The 15,888-nt window shown below is 30.4% G+C and overlaps 2 protein-coding genes across 3 annotated transcripts in view; one reads left to right on the top strand and one right to left on the bottom strand.

Moving 5' to 3' along the window:
* Nucleotides 1-6,968, top strand: part of LOC113511445 (putative fatty acyl-CoA reductase CG8306) — a 36,162-nt gene extending 29,194 nt beyond the window's left edge. For both annotated transcript variants that reach the window (XM_052893172.1, XM_052893173.1), the window contains exons 9-12: nt 7-126; nt 1,180-1,339; nt 2,186-2,283; nt 3,458-6,968. In XM_052893172.1, coding sequence (XP_052749132.1) covers nt 7-126; nt 1,180-1,339; nt 2,186-2,283; nt 3,458-3,596 — 517 coding nt within the window. In that variant the 3' untranslated portion in view covers nt 3,597-6,968. The remainder of the gene's footprint in view (nt 1-6; nt 127-1,179; nt 1,340-2,185; nt 2,284-3,457) is intronic.
* A 1,657-nt stretch (nt 6,969-8,625) lies between these two features.
* LOC113515814 (MAP kinase-activated protein kinase 2) overlaps nt 8,626-15,888 on the bottom strand; it is a 28,119-nt gene continuing 20,856 nt past the window's right edge. The window contains exons 7-8 of the mRNA XM_052893174.1: nt 15,141-15,293; nt 8,626-13,949 (exon numbers count right to left, since the gene is read on the bottom strand). Of these exons, the coding sequence (XP_052749134.1) occupies nt 13,878-13,949; nt 15,141-15,293 (225 nt within the window). The 3' untranslated portion in view covers nt 8,626-13,877. The remainder of the gene's footprint in view (nt 13,950-15,140; nt 15,294-15,888) is intronic.

Raw genomic sequence — 15,888 nt, 5'->3', positions numbered from 1 at the left:
TTGCAGGTACCCGCATTTAAAATTCGTTTCGTCGCTGTGGTTGTTCCGCTTGTCGGCCATATTTATCCACTTCTTCCCCGCTATATTACTAGATACACTGCTTCGTATAACTGGCGGGCGTGCTATGTAAGTGTTATCATAATTTTAATCTATTTACATTGGTTGATATCCGTACCGATGTCTATATATTGGGTTTCTCTGGTAATTTACGGTGAAAAAAAAAAACAGCGGGTCTACCATGAAATGAAATTCCGAAATTTCGGACTCAATTTCGTGTTTTTGTTTATACCAAAATCGGACCAATAAATTCAGTTTAACATTTCGTTCGTCACACGTCCTATCATGAAAGTCTAAAGGAACAATATTTTAACATTTTTAATATTTCCAAACGGCATATATTATGTAATTTTAACATCAAATTTCTGTTTCGTTTGGTTCCGAAATTTCGGAAAACATTACATGGTAGGCCCTCAGGTCATAGCCCATTTCGATATCACCTATACTAGTCGAATATATCAATTTGTTTCCATCGTGTGCCTTATTTTAATGAAATACATACATAAAATATTATACATTTGATAACATATCTTTAATTGGACCAATATATAGATATTGAATCTATTTATTATATAATATTTTTGTATATTACCTATTTTTTTTTATACAACTTAGAACGGCAAACAAGCTGACGGCTCACCTGATGGAAAGTGGTAACCGTCGCCTATAGATATGAGCAGTACCACGGACATAATAGAGTATACTGTTTCGTCCATGATACTCCTCATGCGTTGCCATTCCTGAGGACTCAGATGTTATTCCTTTGTACTCTGTAAATTCACTGCTAAATCCCACCCTTCAAACCGAAACATAGCTATGCAAACACAGCTGCTTCACGTTTGAAATACGAATGGAACAGAGATACCCAAGCAATCGACTTATGTACAAAGTTTCCCTCTGGTATATATATAATAAGCTAATATTGAAATATTATACATGTCTATAGGCGACGCTTACCACTTTCCATCAGGTGGGCCGTCAGCTTGTTTGCCATTCTATGTTGTATAAAAAAAAAAAGATAACCGATATATAACATATTTTTAATCGGGCCAATATATAGATATTGAATTTATATATTATGTTGTCTGTTCTATTTATCATATTTGTTCTTCTCTTCTACAGACTGTTCCGTTTAAATAAAAATGTATGGAACTCACTCAGCCGCTTGGAGAGGTTCATATTTTCCGAATGGAAGTTCTACAATCCGAACACGTTAGATTTGTGCAAACAGCTGAACAAGACAGACAGGGAGTTGTTCTTTATAGATATCTCCACTTTAGTTGTGAGTATTAATTTATTTGTCTATTATTATAAATTAAAAAAAAAATGGTACGACCACGGGCGAAGCCACGGGATACAACGAGTAATGAATGTCAGCTTTCTTTTCTATGCAAGTCAAGCCTATTTGGGGCATCAAGTTGTATCAGTGTACGGACCTCTGGAGAAAAAGAGTAGATTTATTTTATTTAGTATGTAATTCTAGTATTTAAGCCCTGTTTAATATTGCGGTCGATTCCATGGAATCGTGTCTCATCAAAGTGTGTTAAACTTGTGATATCAAAATTTGATATCACAACGTAATCATTATTGTAAAGACGTATTATAAACGGTTTTTTTTTCAATATCTATTAGAAAAAATCGTTTATATAAGTCTTGTCTTATATCTATAAGTCAATATTATTATAATTTAATTTATAAAGGTCTATAAAACAGTCATTTTGCAAAATTATCATTTTAAAATATTAGGTTAAGATGTAAGTTTCAAGAAATGATACCTCTGAATGAGCCCCACAATAAATATGTATTTATGGGTAAGTTTAGTTATATAGTTCTGTATTTTAAAGAGGTCTGATTGAATCGCAGCATTTGGCGTTGCATTATTTCTGCCTACCTCAGTGGGAGATAGGCGTGACCAATATATTTAGATATGTTATTTTATGTAATTTAGGATTCCCAACAAACTGACGGCCTATCTGATGATAAGTGGTAACTGTCGCCTTTAAACGCTATACAATACCATGGACATCACAAAATACGCTATCCCCCATGGTACCATACCCTACTCATGTATTCCTGAAGACTATGTTGTTTATTTTCTGTATATTAATTTGTTAATATATAATTTCAGTGGAAGGATTACTTCACGAACCTGCTTCTAGGCGTAAGGAAATATTTGAATAATGAGAAGGAAAGCTCACTGCCGGCAGCCAGGAGGAAAGATTCTGTGTAAGTAGCATTTACTATGAAAATTTATGTCTGTAGTGATCATAGGTACATATCAACTTAGGGTTGCCAACTTTCGAAAGGACAAACCCGGGAGAATTTTATCGGTATATCTCCAGATAATCATAAAAGTGTTTACATGAAAAATCAAAGTTTGTAACTACTTATAACTTTGCTTTTACTAAAGATTACTCATTCGGTTTCTTTATTTATTTCATACTTGCTACATAATGTCGAATACGCGGTCGCATGAAGCATTAGAGATAGGAGTGGAAAGAACATACGTGAACATTTTGAGCGATGGATCCATTTAATTTTTATAAAAATGTTAGAAATTATTGCACTCCGGGATCATATCTTCGGTTTTTCTAAAAAATAAATACATTCGGCAAGTTAACCATTATTACCGGAGCCTCCCGGGCAATGCGGGAGGGTTGACAACCCTAGCTGTACTGTATGTTTGTGTTGTGAAGTATCTTATTCTGATCTGGCAAACATTCATTTGCCCCCTACCACCATCTACCGGATTTATTTTGTCTTGCCTTAATAAAAACTATTCTATTTCTCAAGTAGCAAATAATACAATGAATTTGCATGCTATAGACTATAAGGCGAACATGTGTACTTAACAATAAATCAAAACCTGTAAAAAAATCTATCTATACACATTTAAAAATCTCATTAAAAACGGTTAAGCAATTTCGGGAATTATCATTAATAAACGTCGTGACATTGGTTTTTTACGGGTTTAGGTATTTATTTTTTTCAATAGATTTACAATCACTGCTAGAGAAAAAAGTATTAACTTTATTATAACAAAAAAATGTCAAATTTAAATTTTCGCGTTGTTAACACATATTTTAAATACACAATCGGGATTTAACGTGATGAAATATTTTATGGATTGTACCACGTCCTGTCGTGACCATGACGTGGTGCAATCCAAGTCGAAACGTCGGTAATAAATTAATAAATTTTGTTCTAAGTTAACTATTATCATTACATTAACTTGGCAGATGGGTTGGTAACAGTTTAGGCTTTGTTGATGTTTTAAAAGGGACGCTGCTGTCCATTCCTCGAGCATTAAGTTCCCTTAGTCGCCTCTACATACTATATATGTACATTAGATTATATATATTACATATATATGTACTTTTTATTATTACTTTATTTGCAGATTATTGGTGGTTCATATAGTCTGGCAGATTTTCATCATCGGATTGCTGTGGTATGCCTTCGCAGCTCTCGCGGGCCTCACCATGATACAGAGCGCTTGGGTCGCCCCCGCTATATACATGTTGTACAGTTTATTATAAGTGTATTATAATATAATGGGACAGATATAATGATTACCTGCGACTTTGTACGCACTTTGACTGTGACGCAGAGCGTGAAGTTATGAAAACGTGTAATTTTTCTATACTATTATGTCACTATGATCGATTGGAAATCTTAATCTCTATCTCTAAAACTACAAATTTGATATTACCAGCGATTAAGAAACTGGTGCTTAAAAATAAATAGTTTCAGTTTATATTGATAAACTAAGTTTATAAAAGAATTAGATGATCCGGTGAACTTCGTGTTACATACAACGCCATCTATTGAAAGTAATCCGAAGTAGCGATTCTCATTAGAACATTATTAATTTTTAATTTAATTTCACTTTTTATTTCTTTGACACCACCCACTGTAATGCAACGAATAAAACGGCAAAAATCAATATCGGTCAAGCTGTTTTTATTCGTAACATAATAGTTCAGTTAAAGTACCAAATAAAATGTGCGTTCACGGCATAATGAAATCTTCAACACAATAAGATTTTTAGTATCGTCACGTCATGATTGGATATAAGCTATATAAATATAAAAATTTCATAATCGTTCAATAACTGTTTACTTATATATAAACAAATTGTGTAGATAACTGGATTGGGACCAAAGATATTTAACATATAGTAATTTGAAACTTCAAAATTTACGCTCAAATTTGACGTATGTGCCATGTTATCTTTTGTCGTGTCTTAGAGGCTAAACTATTTTATAATGAAACTGGTTAATTGTTTATATATAAGTAAATTGATAGATAGGTGAATTACAAACAAAATATAGCATGCAGTGTGTTAATTAATGAAATTCATGCCTTAAAAGTAGTGTTAGTAATCATTAGCAAGGTCTCAGTTTTTTTTTTTCTATACCAAATATTACCAAAAACAAAATTCTTTAAAAAAATTTATATCCTTACCAACGACTCGATGTAACATAAGTACAACATATGTACATATCTATTATTATGCATTGAAAGTGGTATAAATGCAGCTTGTACATTTTTTCGGGAATATTATTTATTTATTTATACTTTATTGTACACACTGATAGTACAAAAAAATATGACAGAGGTTAGTATATATACAAAGGCGAGTTTAACTATAAAAGAGTTTTCTTCTAGCAAGCCCAAAGTGGAAAGAGTATCAATATCAGAGGGTAGAGCAAAGTAATATTAATTTATTTTTTAATATTTGGTAACATAAAAAAAATTCTAGGTAATAATAAATAAGTAATAAATTTACCAGAGGGAGACTTTGTACAAAAGTCGATTGCTTGGGTACCTCTGTCCCATTCGTGTTTCAACCGTGAAGCAGCTGTGTTTGCATAACTGTGTTTCGGTTTGAAGGGTGGGATATGGCGTGAATTTACTGGGTACAGAGGAATAACACCTGAGTCCTCAGGAATGGCAACGCATGGGGGGTATCATGGGCGTAACAGTATACTCTATTATGTCCATGGTACTGCTCATGTCTATAGGCGACGGTTACCACTTTCCATCAGGTGGGCCGTCAGCTTGTTTGCCATTCTAAGTTGTATAAAAAAATTTTTTTTGATACTATATTAATGAATAGTAGCACTAGTTTTAAGAAATTTATTTTGTCAACACACTGTATATTAGTATATAGTAATTCATTTGAGAAATAACAGTACATGCGATTGTAAATCAAATTTGACGTATTTCATATCATATATTTCACGCATACAAAGTTGTGGGTAATATTGAAACATTGTAAAATTAAAAACTAACCCTCTTATTTATAAAGACTAAAACATACAAACTTTATTTCAAATATTTGAGTGTTTTGTCACCTTTCAAATTGGGAATTTAGTGTAAGCAGGAGAAAGTAGTTCAATAGCTGAAATAGATTTGAGAGACGTTTGACCTTTTTATGAATAAGGGGGTGAGTTTATGTAGGTGACTTTGTGTGGACCAATCACGGATCAGCTCATCGCAAATCGACTAGAATACATTTTTATTACTATACCAAAAGGAGGAAAATTTTGTATGAAAAATGTGTTATCTCGATCATCCATGTCTTATCTATCATCTACAGATAAGAGCATTTGCTCTTGATACACGTAAATGGAATCGAAATATTTAAATATGGAAACCATATTACAGTCATTATTATGTCATCGCAATTAATCATTTTTCAAATATATAATTAATCTTCTGTACGAATATTTCATAGTTATTTGCAAAAGTTAAAAAGTAAGTAGAAAAATTATGTGTTATTTTTTCATAATAATTATGTTTAGTAATCGAATGTTACTATATTACTTAAATATTACTAGTTCGCTAGTAGAACAGTTTTTTTTTTTAAATAAAAACATATTGTTTTGAAAAATTTACAGACGATTGCTACACTTCTAAATCTACAGTATGAAAGTACTTAAGTTCTATTCAAGCCATAGACATTTCTATTGAAACCATAGACTTAGTACAACGTACTATGTACTGAGAGAGTAGCAATGCAATCACAAAAACGAGACAAGAAAATAATTACACCAGTGTGCGTATTTTGTAAATGTGTGTATGTGGCAGGTCTGAATGTATATAGAATTGAAGTTGCAAAATAGTGAAAATTCACGTATTACATTCATTATATTTTTAATCCATGGACGTTTAGAACATTGTTTGGGTCATATTAGATACGTTTTCTACTAATTCCTGTATAAAATATTTCTGATTATTTTATAATATTGCATTTAAATAGATAAATCTCTAAAGCGTTAATACGAGAGAAAATTTGCAATTTTGTGGTTCTGTTATGTTAGAGCATAGAAATGACAAGTATATACACTATACTACACTCACTTGAAACTAATTCCACTTCAAAATATAAAAAAAAATAATGAGAAATTGTTTAATTCATACTATCTATTATGTGTCTATTATATATTGCGTATCTACTTGTTTGTCTCGCTCTAACGTATGTTATTATGTTATGTCTCTTTTACATTATCAATCTGTATCCTTTATAATCTAAGATTGAAACAGATTATACTAGACGAGTTTTAAAGTTCCATCGTCGAGTATTGAACGTTTAACGTAAATTTTATCATTTTACTAACGTAAAGGATGGGTCTCGAATAATTATCAACGTTAAGTATTGTCTATAATCTCAAACTTTAATACATTCATCTTTTCAGCCTTAGTTTTTGTAAGAGCACTTCTAATAGCATTTTAATATATTAATTTTATTTTATATTTTATTTTATAAACAAAAATTATTCCATTTACATAAATAATGAATTGGGGAATTATGTTAGTTCTAAGTAAAGCTATTATTTAATTGCATCATTTGCCTTTGGCATTTTGGCGTGCTTTTTTTTATCGAAATAAATTATTATTTGCCAGATGGTCTTTTTATTATACTTCACCCATACACTTCTTACAAATATTGTGATTTATGGTTATTTCTACATGAATATATCTGTGTATATGTACACTCTAGATAGCTTAAAATTTTTAATTTGATTGTTCTATTAATCACCGTTTTATGGAGTGTCTTAAAGTTATATTTTTAATTTCTAATAGATTTCTATTATAAATTTTTATTTTATAGATATTGTTTTTGCTTGGAATGGATGTTAGTTCTAGATTTATAATGAACTTTTCATCTGACTATTGTCGAATTTTACAAAAAAACGAGATAATCCAACGTACACTAATTTCCACCTTTTAAATGTAATAAATAACAAATTAGTGATGTAACGTTAGTCGACCGTGATCGACTAGTGATGCGCCTAAACAGACGTGTAGAAAAATTATGCCTCACAATCGACCCCATCGGTTGAGACGGCAGTAAATAGATCTTGAAGACAAGAAAGAAATGAGATACAGACAAGACGATAAAGGTATTCAATAGTAAATAAAAGAACAAGTAGATACGTAATTGATTTATATTTTGTTGCAGTAGTTCTTAAATAAAGAAAAAAAAAATCATATACAACACTATTCTGATCAAACCCTCTTAAGATTTTATTTAAAAACCACCAGAGGGAGACTTTGTACAAAAGTCGATTGCTTGGGTACCTCTGTCCCATTCGTGTTTCAACCGTGAAGCAGTTGTGTTTGCATGGCTGTGTTTCGGTTTGAAGGGTGGGATATGGCGTGAATTTACTGGGTACAGAGGAATAACACCTGAGTCCTCAGGAATGGCAACGCATGGGGGGTATCATGGGCGAAACAGTATACTCTGTTATGTCCATGGTACTGCTCATGTCTATAGGCGACGGTTACCACTTTCCATCAGGTGGGCCGTCAGCTTGTTTGCCATTCTAAGTTCTATAAAAAAAAAAAAAAAAAAAAATTTAAAAAACATTTTTTATTTTTTAAATGTATTTATATTAGAAAATATATTAATGAAAAAGTATTGGATATAATCCATAAGTACAACCATGTACACAGACATTAATGTGATACTGGGGTTTCTATAATACAATAAATAACCAAACTACCTGAATACATATTGTAAGTAGGCAAACAAGTACAAGTCTCATAGCTCGGCAAACGCCTTCATTACGGGCTCACTACAGTTTTACCCAAAAATTATAATGTACATATATAATAAAAAAAATATAAATAACCTTGCTACACATGGCAACACTTTGCAATTGCATAGAATTCTATTTGTGAGTTTGATTGGCTAACACGCATCACATTTGTCACTATGACAAACTCCATTTTTAGAATAACTGTATATAATTACATATTTTAATAATAGAAATTGAGTGATTTTTGTCTAATTTTGGTGAACTTATTTGGTTTTGAGTCGACAGACAAGTTGATATCCCTAAAAACATTTTATAATAGGTTTCCTTCTAATACTTCGGAGGTATCGGCTTTTTCGAGAATTCGAAATTGATAGGTTCTTCGAAGTCGGACAGGGGTCGCACTTACTGAAAATCATCCAAGACAGCACTGCTCTGCCCTTTTAAGAAAAATTTTAAAATATAATGAAAAAAAAATGGCATTTAACCTTATTTCTAATGAGTTCAATAAAACATAATATAGTTTACCTAAATTTTTATTTACAGCAGCTTTATTTATAGAAAAGAAATCCAGATACAACATGTATTTATACTGTTTTATATGCAACATCTTGTGTCTCATATTTCAAGGGAATCATTATTAATATCAATAATAATAGAAAAAACAACATATTTTCCTACATCCGGGAGTATAATTGACACAATTTTACAAAATTTGTGACTTGTTTATCTTAATAGGACAAAATTGAGATTGTATTAAAAATGTAAGTACAAGAGAATAATGCAATTATAACTTTTTGGGTAAAAACTGAAGTACAATGATGGATCAAAGTAAATGTAACAAAACACTACCAAACTACCTAAATGAATTTGACTTACACAATCATTAGGTATTGCTTGATACGTATATACAAAGACAAACGTTTATCCGGCGGTGGGACCAAATTTTGTGCTACTTGAAACAATTACGCTCACTTTTATATAAAAGCTAAGCTTATAGATTATAAAGTAAATATTGCACTGTGAGATAAGGGGGGTAAAACCTCAAATGCAATATTGAAAGACGAGAGAAGGCCTTCCCGTCACTGAGTTGACAAAAGAATCATCCCAAATTGATTTTTAAGGTTATAGACTTTTATTATCTGTTGATGTAAATATACGGTTTAATAATGTTATGGATGCTGACCGCATTTTTAAATTAATACATTACGCATTCAATTTTAAGTAGATAAAACATTTATCTATGGCTCCAATAATTAGGAATAATACAATCATCACCTTAGCAGTTATATAAGTGGCGCTAAGTCCTTCTCTGTACTAATAAATCTACCGATCTTAATACATAAATTGTTCCTTATTTACACAATGTAAATAACCTATACATCTATAGTATCATATTAAAAATATGATTTTGTGACTTAAGAATATTCAGAAATCTTATTTGCATACATACATACATACAGAGTTTCACATAATAAAAATATCAGTTAAAAAAAATAACAGAAACAGATAATGTCGTTTGTATAATGGCAAGCAGAGTGCGTAATTATTACAAGGGTTTTAATACCTAATTGTCTATAGGATAATAGAAACCATTTTAAAAATATAAGGATATTTTCTTGAACTTTGTGTGTATGTATGTATACATCAAGACTGCATATGTATATTCACAACTACATAACAATATAGCACAAAAAAGCACCCAAAATATATTCATATTATGAAAATATCCCATATGGGGCTCTCTTAGAAGATGGACGGCAACAAAATGGTCGTAAATAAAAATTGGCAATATTAATAATATTCATACACCTGTAAAGTCCATTGCAAGGACTTGCAAACCAATATTTTGTAACACTGACGTTACTGATAATTTCAAGATCATTTTATTGCAAACAAAAAATGGCAATAACGATAATAATCATAAACTTGTAAAGTCACTTGCAAAAATTTGCAAACCAATATTTTGTAACACTGATGTTACTGATAATTCCAACATCAATTTATTGTAAATAAATATAGAAAATAATGATAATAACCAAACACTTGTAGTCACTTGCAAGAACTTGCAAACCAATAATTTGTAACACTGATTTTACTGATAATTCCAACATTAATTTATTGTAAACAAATATCGACAATAATGATAATAACCAAAACTTACTTGTAAAGTCACTTGCAAGAACTTGCAAACCAATATTTTGTAACACTGACGTTACTGATCATTACAATATCAACTTGTTGTAAACAAAAATTGGCAATAATGATAACAACCAAACACTTGTAAAGTCACTTGCAAGAACTTGCAAACCTTAATGTTTTGTCAGATTGTTCTTGACAATTTCAAGATAATTTTAGTGTGAAGTGGGTGGTTTTATTACGTGCCTTTCGCTTTTTTCGTTTGTAACATTTCCGAATGTAAAGCATTGAATGTATATGCCATTCGGCCAGTATTGAAGTTAGTTTGTTTTAAATTGTTTCCAATAACTTCCTCTCTCCTATAAGTTCTTAAATTTTAATGAACTACAATTGCATAAACTGTAAAACATGGCTTAGAGTTATAACGACTCCAATGCCATCTAGTAAGACAGTTTTAAACTGTGAATGTTAAACGACCACAAAACAATTATCAGCGCAGCTATCACACGTCTGGAGTTACATCATTCAGGTATTTATGTACTATGAATTCGACAGACTGTCTTTGATAGATTACAAACATTTTTTTGAGAGTAAATAATTTGACTCGAAGAATATTTCGATTTCAACGGTTTACCTAATAATTTACATAAGAATTTTACAGTATGGGGAGGGAAACGAGTGCCAATAATAATAACTAGTATCATTTAAAATTTTGAGAAAAAAAATTAAGAGTTTACCCTTCCATGTAATAAATTTGGAAGGAAATTATGCAAATAGATTAACTTAGACCTACAACCTTTTCAAATTAGTTACGAATTTATAATTAAAGTTTAATTAAATTAATCTTATTTGTAAATTTTTCAGAATACAATTAACATCGAAACATTGAAATGCACACCCAATTTATATTTACTTAAATTTATAAAATATGTATATTATTATAGTATCTAATACATATATATATCTATATGTATATCTAAAACAACACCAATATTTTTACTGAACTGTACTTCATTTTTGTCACGATTCAAAATAAATATTTATTCATTTGGTAGAGGGATGGACAACATCGTTCATGTTAAAACTTCTGTAAAAGCCTAACTGCGGTTGCCAACCCACCTATTTTAGCAACTGTTAGCAAAACTCGCTTTATGAGGAAGGTTTATGCTCAGCAGTGGGTAGTTAATGGCTCAAATGAATTAATTTATGCAAAGCTAGTCCTGACAGAAGTGTACAGTTAGATTCGTCGATATTGTAATATATCGTATAAGACTACTTACACATAATGACAAAAAGGTATTTAATATATATATATATATATATATATATATATTATGTTTTAATTAACTTAGCAGTAATTATAACTTATTTTATTTACAATATATACTCGATAGGCATTTAAATAGTTGAGAAATATTGACTTAGTGATTGTAAGCATTTTAAAAAGTTTTTCCTTTTTTTTTTTTATAAATATTTTGCAATTACGTCTAGTATCTACTACAGTATATTTATATTAGATAATTTGAGACAGCACCTATATCTTGCATAAGACTATGATGCAAAATTGACTTTAATTTTCACTTAAACCAATTTAAATTGGTCATAGAACCGAAACGTTCGTCTAAACATGAATGATGGTGATACTCCTACAAAAATATTTTATAAATGAAATGATATTATATTTATATTGAAAATTAATGAACAAACATTTCTTTGTTTATTTAATACACAAGGTTTATAATGAATATTAGAAAGAGTTAACAACGCTAGCAATAAAATAATATGAGGCCAGAGTGTTATCAAAAATAGACAACTTGCTTAAATAACTAAACGTTTTTCCTTAATATTTTTATTATATTAATTTATAATTAAATAGAAATAAAATATATGAAGAGTTTATCGCAAATAATATCTTTAATTTTTTTTTTTTTCAAGCGAGACTATACATTGAGGACCCTTGAACGTTAACCAATATTCTAAAATGTATTATGTTATGTTATAAATTTAAAAATAGCTTTGATAGTGTCGGGGCGTATGTAATGTACCAATTAGTACTAAAGTTACAGTAAGTAGTTCTAATATTTGAAACCATTATGTTCAAATTGATTGATTACTTCTACATTCAGTTACATTCAAATAATACCGGAAACGTGATAAACCTGTTCAAACATCTTATCTCTGTGTCTTTCAATATTAATAACTTAAAAAAACTATTACAGTTTAATAATAAAAATGCGTAATTGACTTGAAGTTGTTATTAAGTATGTTGGTTTATTAGAACAAAAACTTTGGGGGCACTGACCATAAAATCGTGAATGTGAACATTAATTAATATTTAATTAACGAAAAAATTATTAATTAAATTAAATAATATTTAATTAAATTTAATTAAATAATATTTAATTAATATTATTAATAAAACTGGATGCACCGACCACATAATTGTTAAATGCGAATATTTAATAATTAAATTAATACTTATTAATAGTATAATTAATTATTATTTAATTAATATTATGATAATTACAAAAGAGAGATGAAAAAAAGAGAATAATTTTGGACATTGGATCATAGAGTGTATAGAACATGACTGTTGTTCAGGCTGCCTCTATATATATGTACATAGGTATGCTAAAAATAGCATTAATATTTTTTATATAAAGGAGCGTTAAATTAAATTCAATATGAGTTACTAATAATACATAAACATTTTAATGACGCGATATAATTTTATGTAATAACTAGAACAAAGAATTATGTAAACACAAAAAAAAAACAAAAGAACAAAAAAGAAAAAACAAAACATTTAGAATGTATATATAATTAGTACATGCTTTTAGGAAATAAACCGTTTTGAGCAGTATACTAAACAAAAAGTTTTAGGATATACTAGGATATACTATTGTGGATTCTACTTTATATATTATTAATTTAATTTCCACCTAAGCAAAGTAAAATCTTCATATTGATTGAGGCAATGACAGTCTTTATTAGTATTGTGTAGTATTCAATATGGTATATTTTAAACATTAAATTATCCATAATTACTTGTTTCACTACCGTGGCTCTAGAGGGCAGGAGATTGAATTGAAGATAATATTTGGTCCTTTGAGCCGGATAGTCTTCGCTAGCAACCTAATAGTTAAAATAGGAACTAGAGGAAACAGGAGGTAAGCATAGAGTAACTATAATGTTTAAATATTGTTTATATAGATACTAGTAATAAGTAGAAAAATCAGGAGGTCAGTCTATTTTAAAAGAAATACATGAATTTAAATATAATTTCGTGTACTCTACTGAACAAAACGCATATTTATATTTTCTATTAATTATATATGTGGTATAATTTTTATTTGCTATGGCAAACGTAACTTAAATCTGACACAAGTAAACTAATTATTGTCAAACCACGAAGCAAAGTACGATCGAAGTTGTTTTATCAGATTAATTCATTAAAATTGGCACAATATGTATTGCACTATATTTGTGTAAATAAATTAATAATTAAGTATAACAGAATGATTGTAATTTCTCCCCTTTTGTTGGGTAAACCATTGTTCTTACAGTCTTAGACTTAAGAAACAAACCCGGTCAAATTATAATTAAGTAGCACGATAAGCTATATCTTAAAATCTAAGCTCCGACCTTGTTCCGCCGTTTGTTTAACAATGTGTTGTTGCTATGTTCTAGCGCTTTGATTTGTACCTGAAAAGAAACATATTATGAAAATTTATATATGTTAACAATGCACTTTAATTATAGTTATATATAGATTTTTAAGTCACTTCCATGAATGAATATTCTTCTCAATTACTGTATGTTTTTTTACAACTCATATGATTATGTTGGTAACACTTAATCTATTTAATTTTTTTCTCGCAAGTAATAGGCTTCTCTCCCGTGTAAGTCTCACTTAAATTTAGTGGCGATTAAAACTGCAGTTCTTTTGCGGACCAAAGATCTACTTGTTGCGAAGCAAAATCTATATGTAAACACACAATATTTACAATGTGAGTGTATCTAAAAGCAACAGTATTAGCAAATGATCCATTATAATAAATGACTATTTTGTTTTGTTTTGCTCGCCTTACCATAATACAGAGAGTACTAACACCAACACTTATGTATGGAAACGAAACGTGAGAATGGCAGAAGCTGTTTGGAGGTAAGTGTGGACAAGAAGAGAATGTAGTGACAAAGATCGAAAATGGAATGATGTGTTTGGTCATTTGGAGAGAATGGAAGAAAGAAGAATTATGCAAAAGATTTATCGAGCACAAATGAAAGAGATGTCGGTAGGGGTCGCTCTACGTACTCAATAGTCCATGTGCTGAAAAAGGGCCAAATTAAAAGTACCCGTAACCGGCAAGCGTGTATGAAAATATTAATGATTGTAGAGGAAAGTGTGATATGGTAACGTAACTAATGACACGTTCCATGAACATAGCAAAAAGTTTGAAATAACTTCCTAATAATACATTCCATATTAGCACGTAGAAGTTAAAATAAGAGATATTGTAATTGGTTATGACCAGAGTACTCATCATGTAAATCTGAAGTGTGTTTTACTCTGCTCACCTCCCTCATTGCAAAAGAAGTCTGAATCGAAGCATTTGACGTTTCATTGTTTCTGCCTACCCCAATGGGAGATAGGCGCGATGGATACATATGTATGTCTATATCTAGCAATGTTAGCTTACTTACAAAGAAAAGGCGCTTTAAAAATATTTAAAAATGCACAATCAGATTCCTAAATTATTTGCAGCATCAAAAATTTACTTTCCCATAACTTGATCAGATGGGAATCGAAGCCAGATTTTTAAATAATACAAAATGTGTTAATGTAAATAAATTAAATAAAGTTTTGAGGTAATGAAGCATGATTACAGGACATACTTGATCATAATCGACTCGCATCGTGGCCAACGATCTTGTCATCTCATCTTGGACATCCGCCCACGCCTCGCCCCCTTCGCGAAGTAGCGTGTGTGTGTATAAGGGCGTCTGTGGTACTTGCGTGTACTGTCGGATCCAGGGGCTGGCCATTACCTGGAAATATTTATAAAAAATCGTATTTTAAATACACTATCGGGACTTAACAGGATGAGATTTTGTTTGCAGGAAAATAGTACATAATATTTATATTATTATAAATATCCTGTCACTTTCCATTAGGATATTTTTAGCTTATTGGACAATCCCGAAAAAATATATTCCTGGACATATCGCATAGTATCATCTGATCCGAAAATAAAAAGAGCATATACTAGACGACTGATAAGAAGCAGCTGTGTTTGCATGGCTGTGTTTCGATTTGAAGAGTGGGATATGGCGTGAATTTACTGGGTACAGAGGAATAAAACCTGAGTCCTCAGGAATGGCAACACATGGGGGGTATCATGGACGAAATATTATACTCTGTTATGTCCATGGTACTGCTCATGTCTATAGGCGACGGTTACCACTTTCCATCAGGTGGGCCGTCAGCTTGTTTGCCATTCTAAGTTGTATAAAAAAAAGCACACATACTGAAATAGTATTTTTTCAGCTGATTTCAAAAAGAAGGACGTCATAACTTCGTCAGTGGTAAACAAATTTTGTAAACACTTTTTTATTGTATTGTGTTAATTATTGTAATGTTTAA

Source organism: Galleria mellonella, unplaced genomic scaffold (assembly GCF_026898425.1).
Source record: "Galleria mellonella isolate WM207_F2 unplaced genomic scaffold, CSIRO_AGI_GalMel_v1 utg172, whole genome shotgun sequence".
In the NCBI taxonomy this organism is placed as follows: domain Eukaryota; kingdom Metazoa; phylum Arthropoda; class Insecta; order Lepidoptera; family Pyralidae; genus Galleria; species Galleria mellonella.
This window is presented reverse-complemented; position numbering and strand designations above follow the sequence as displayed.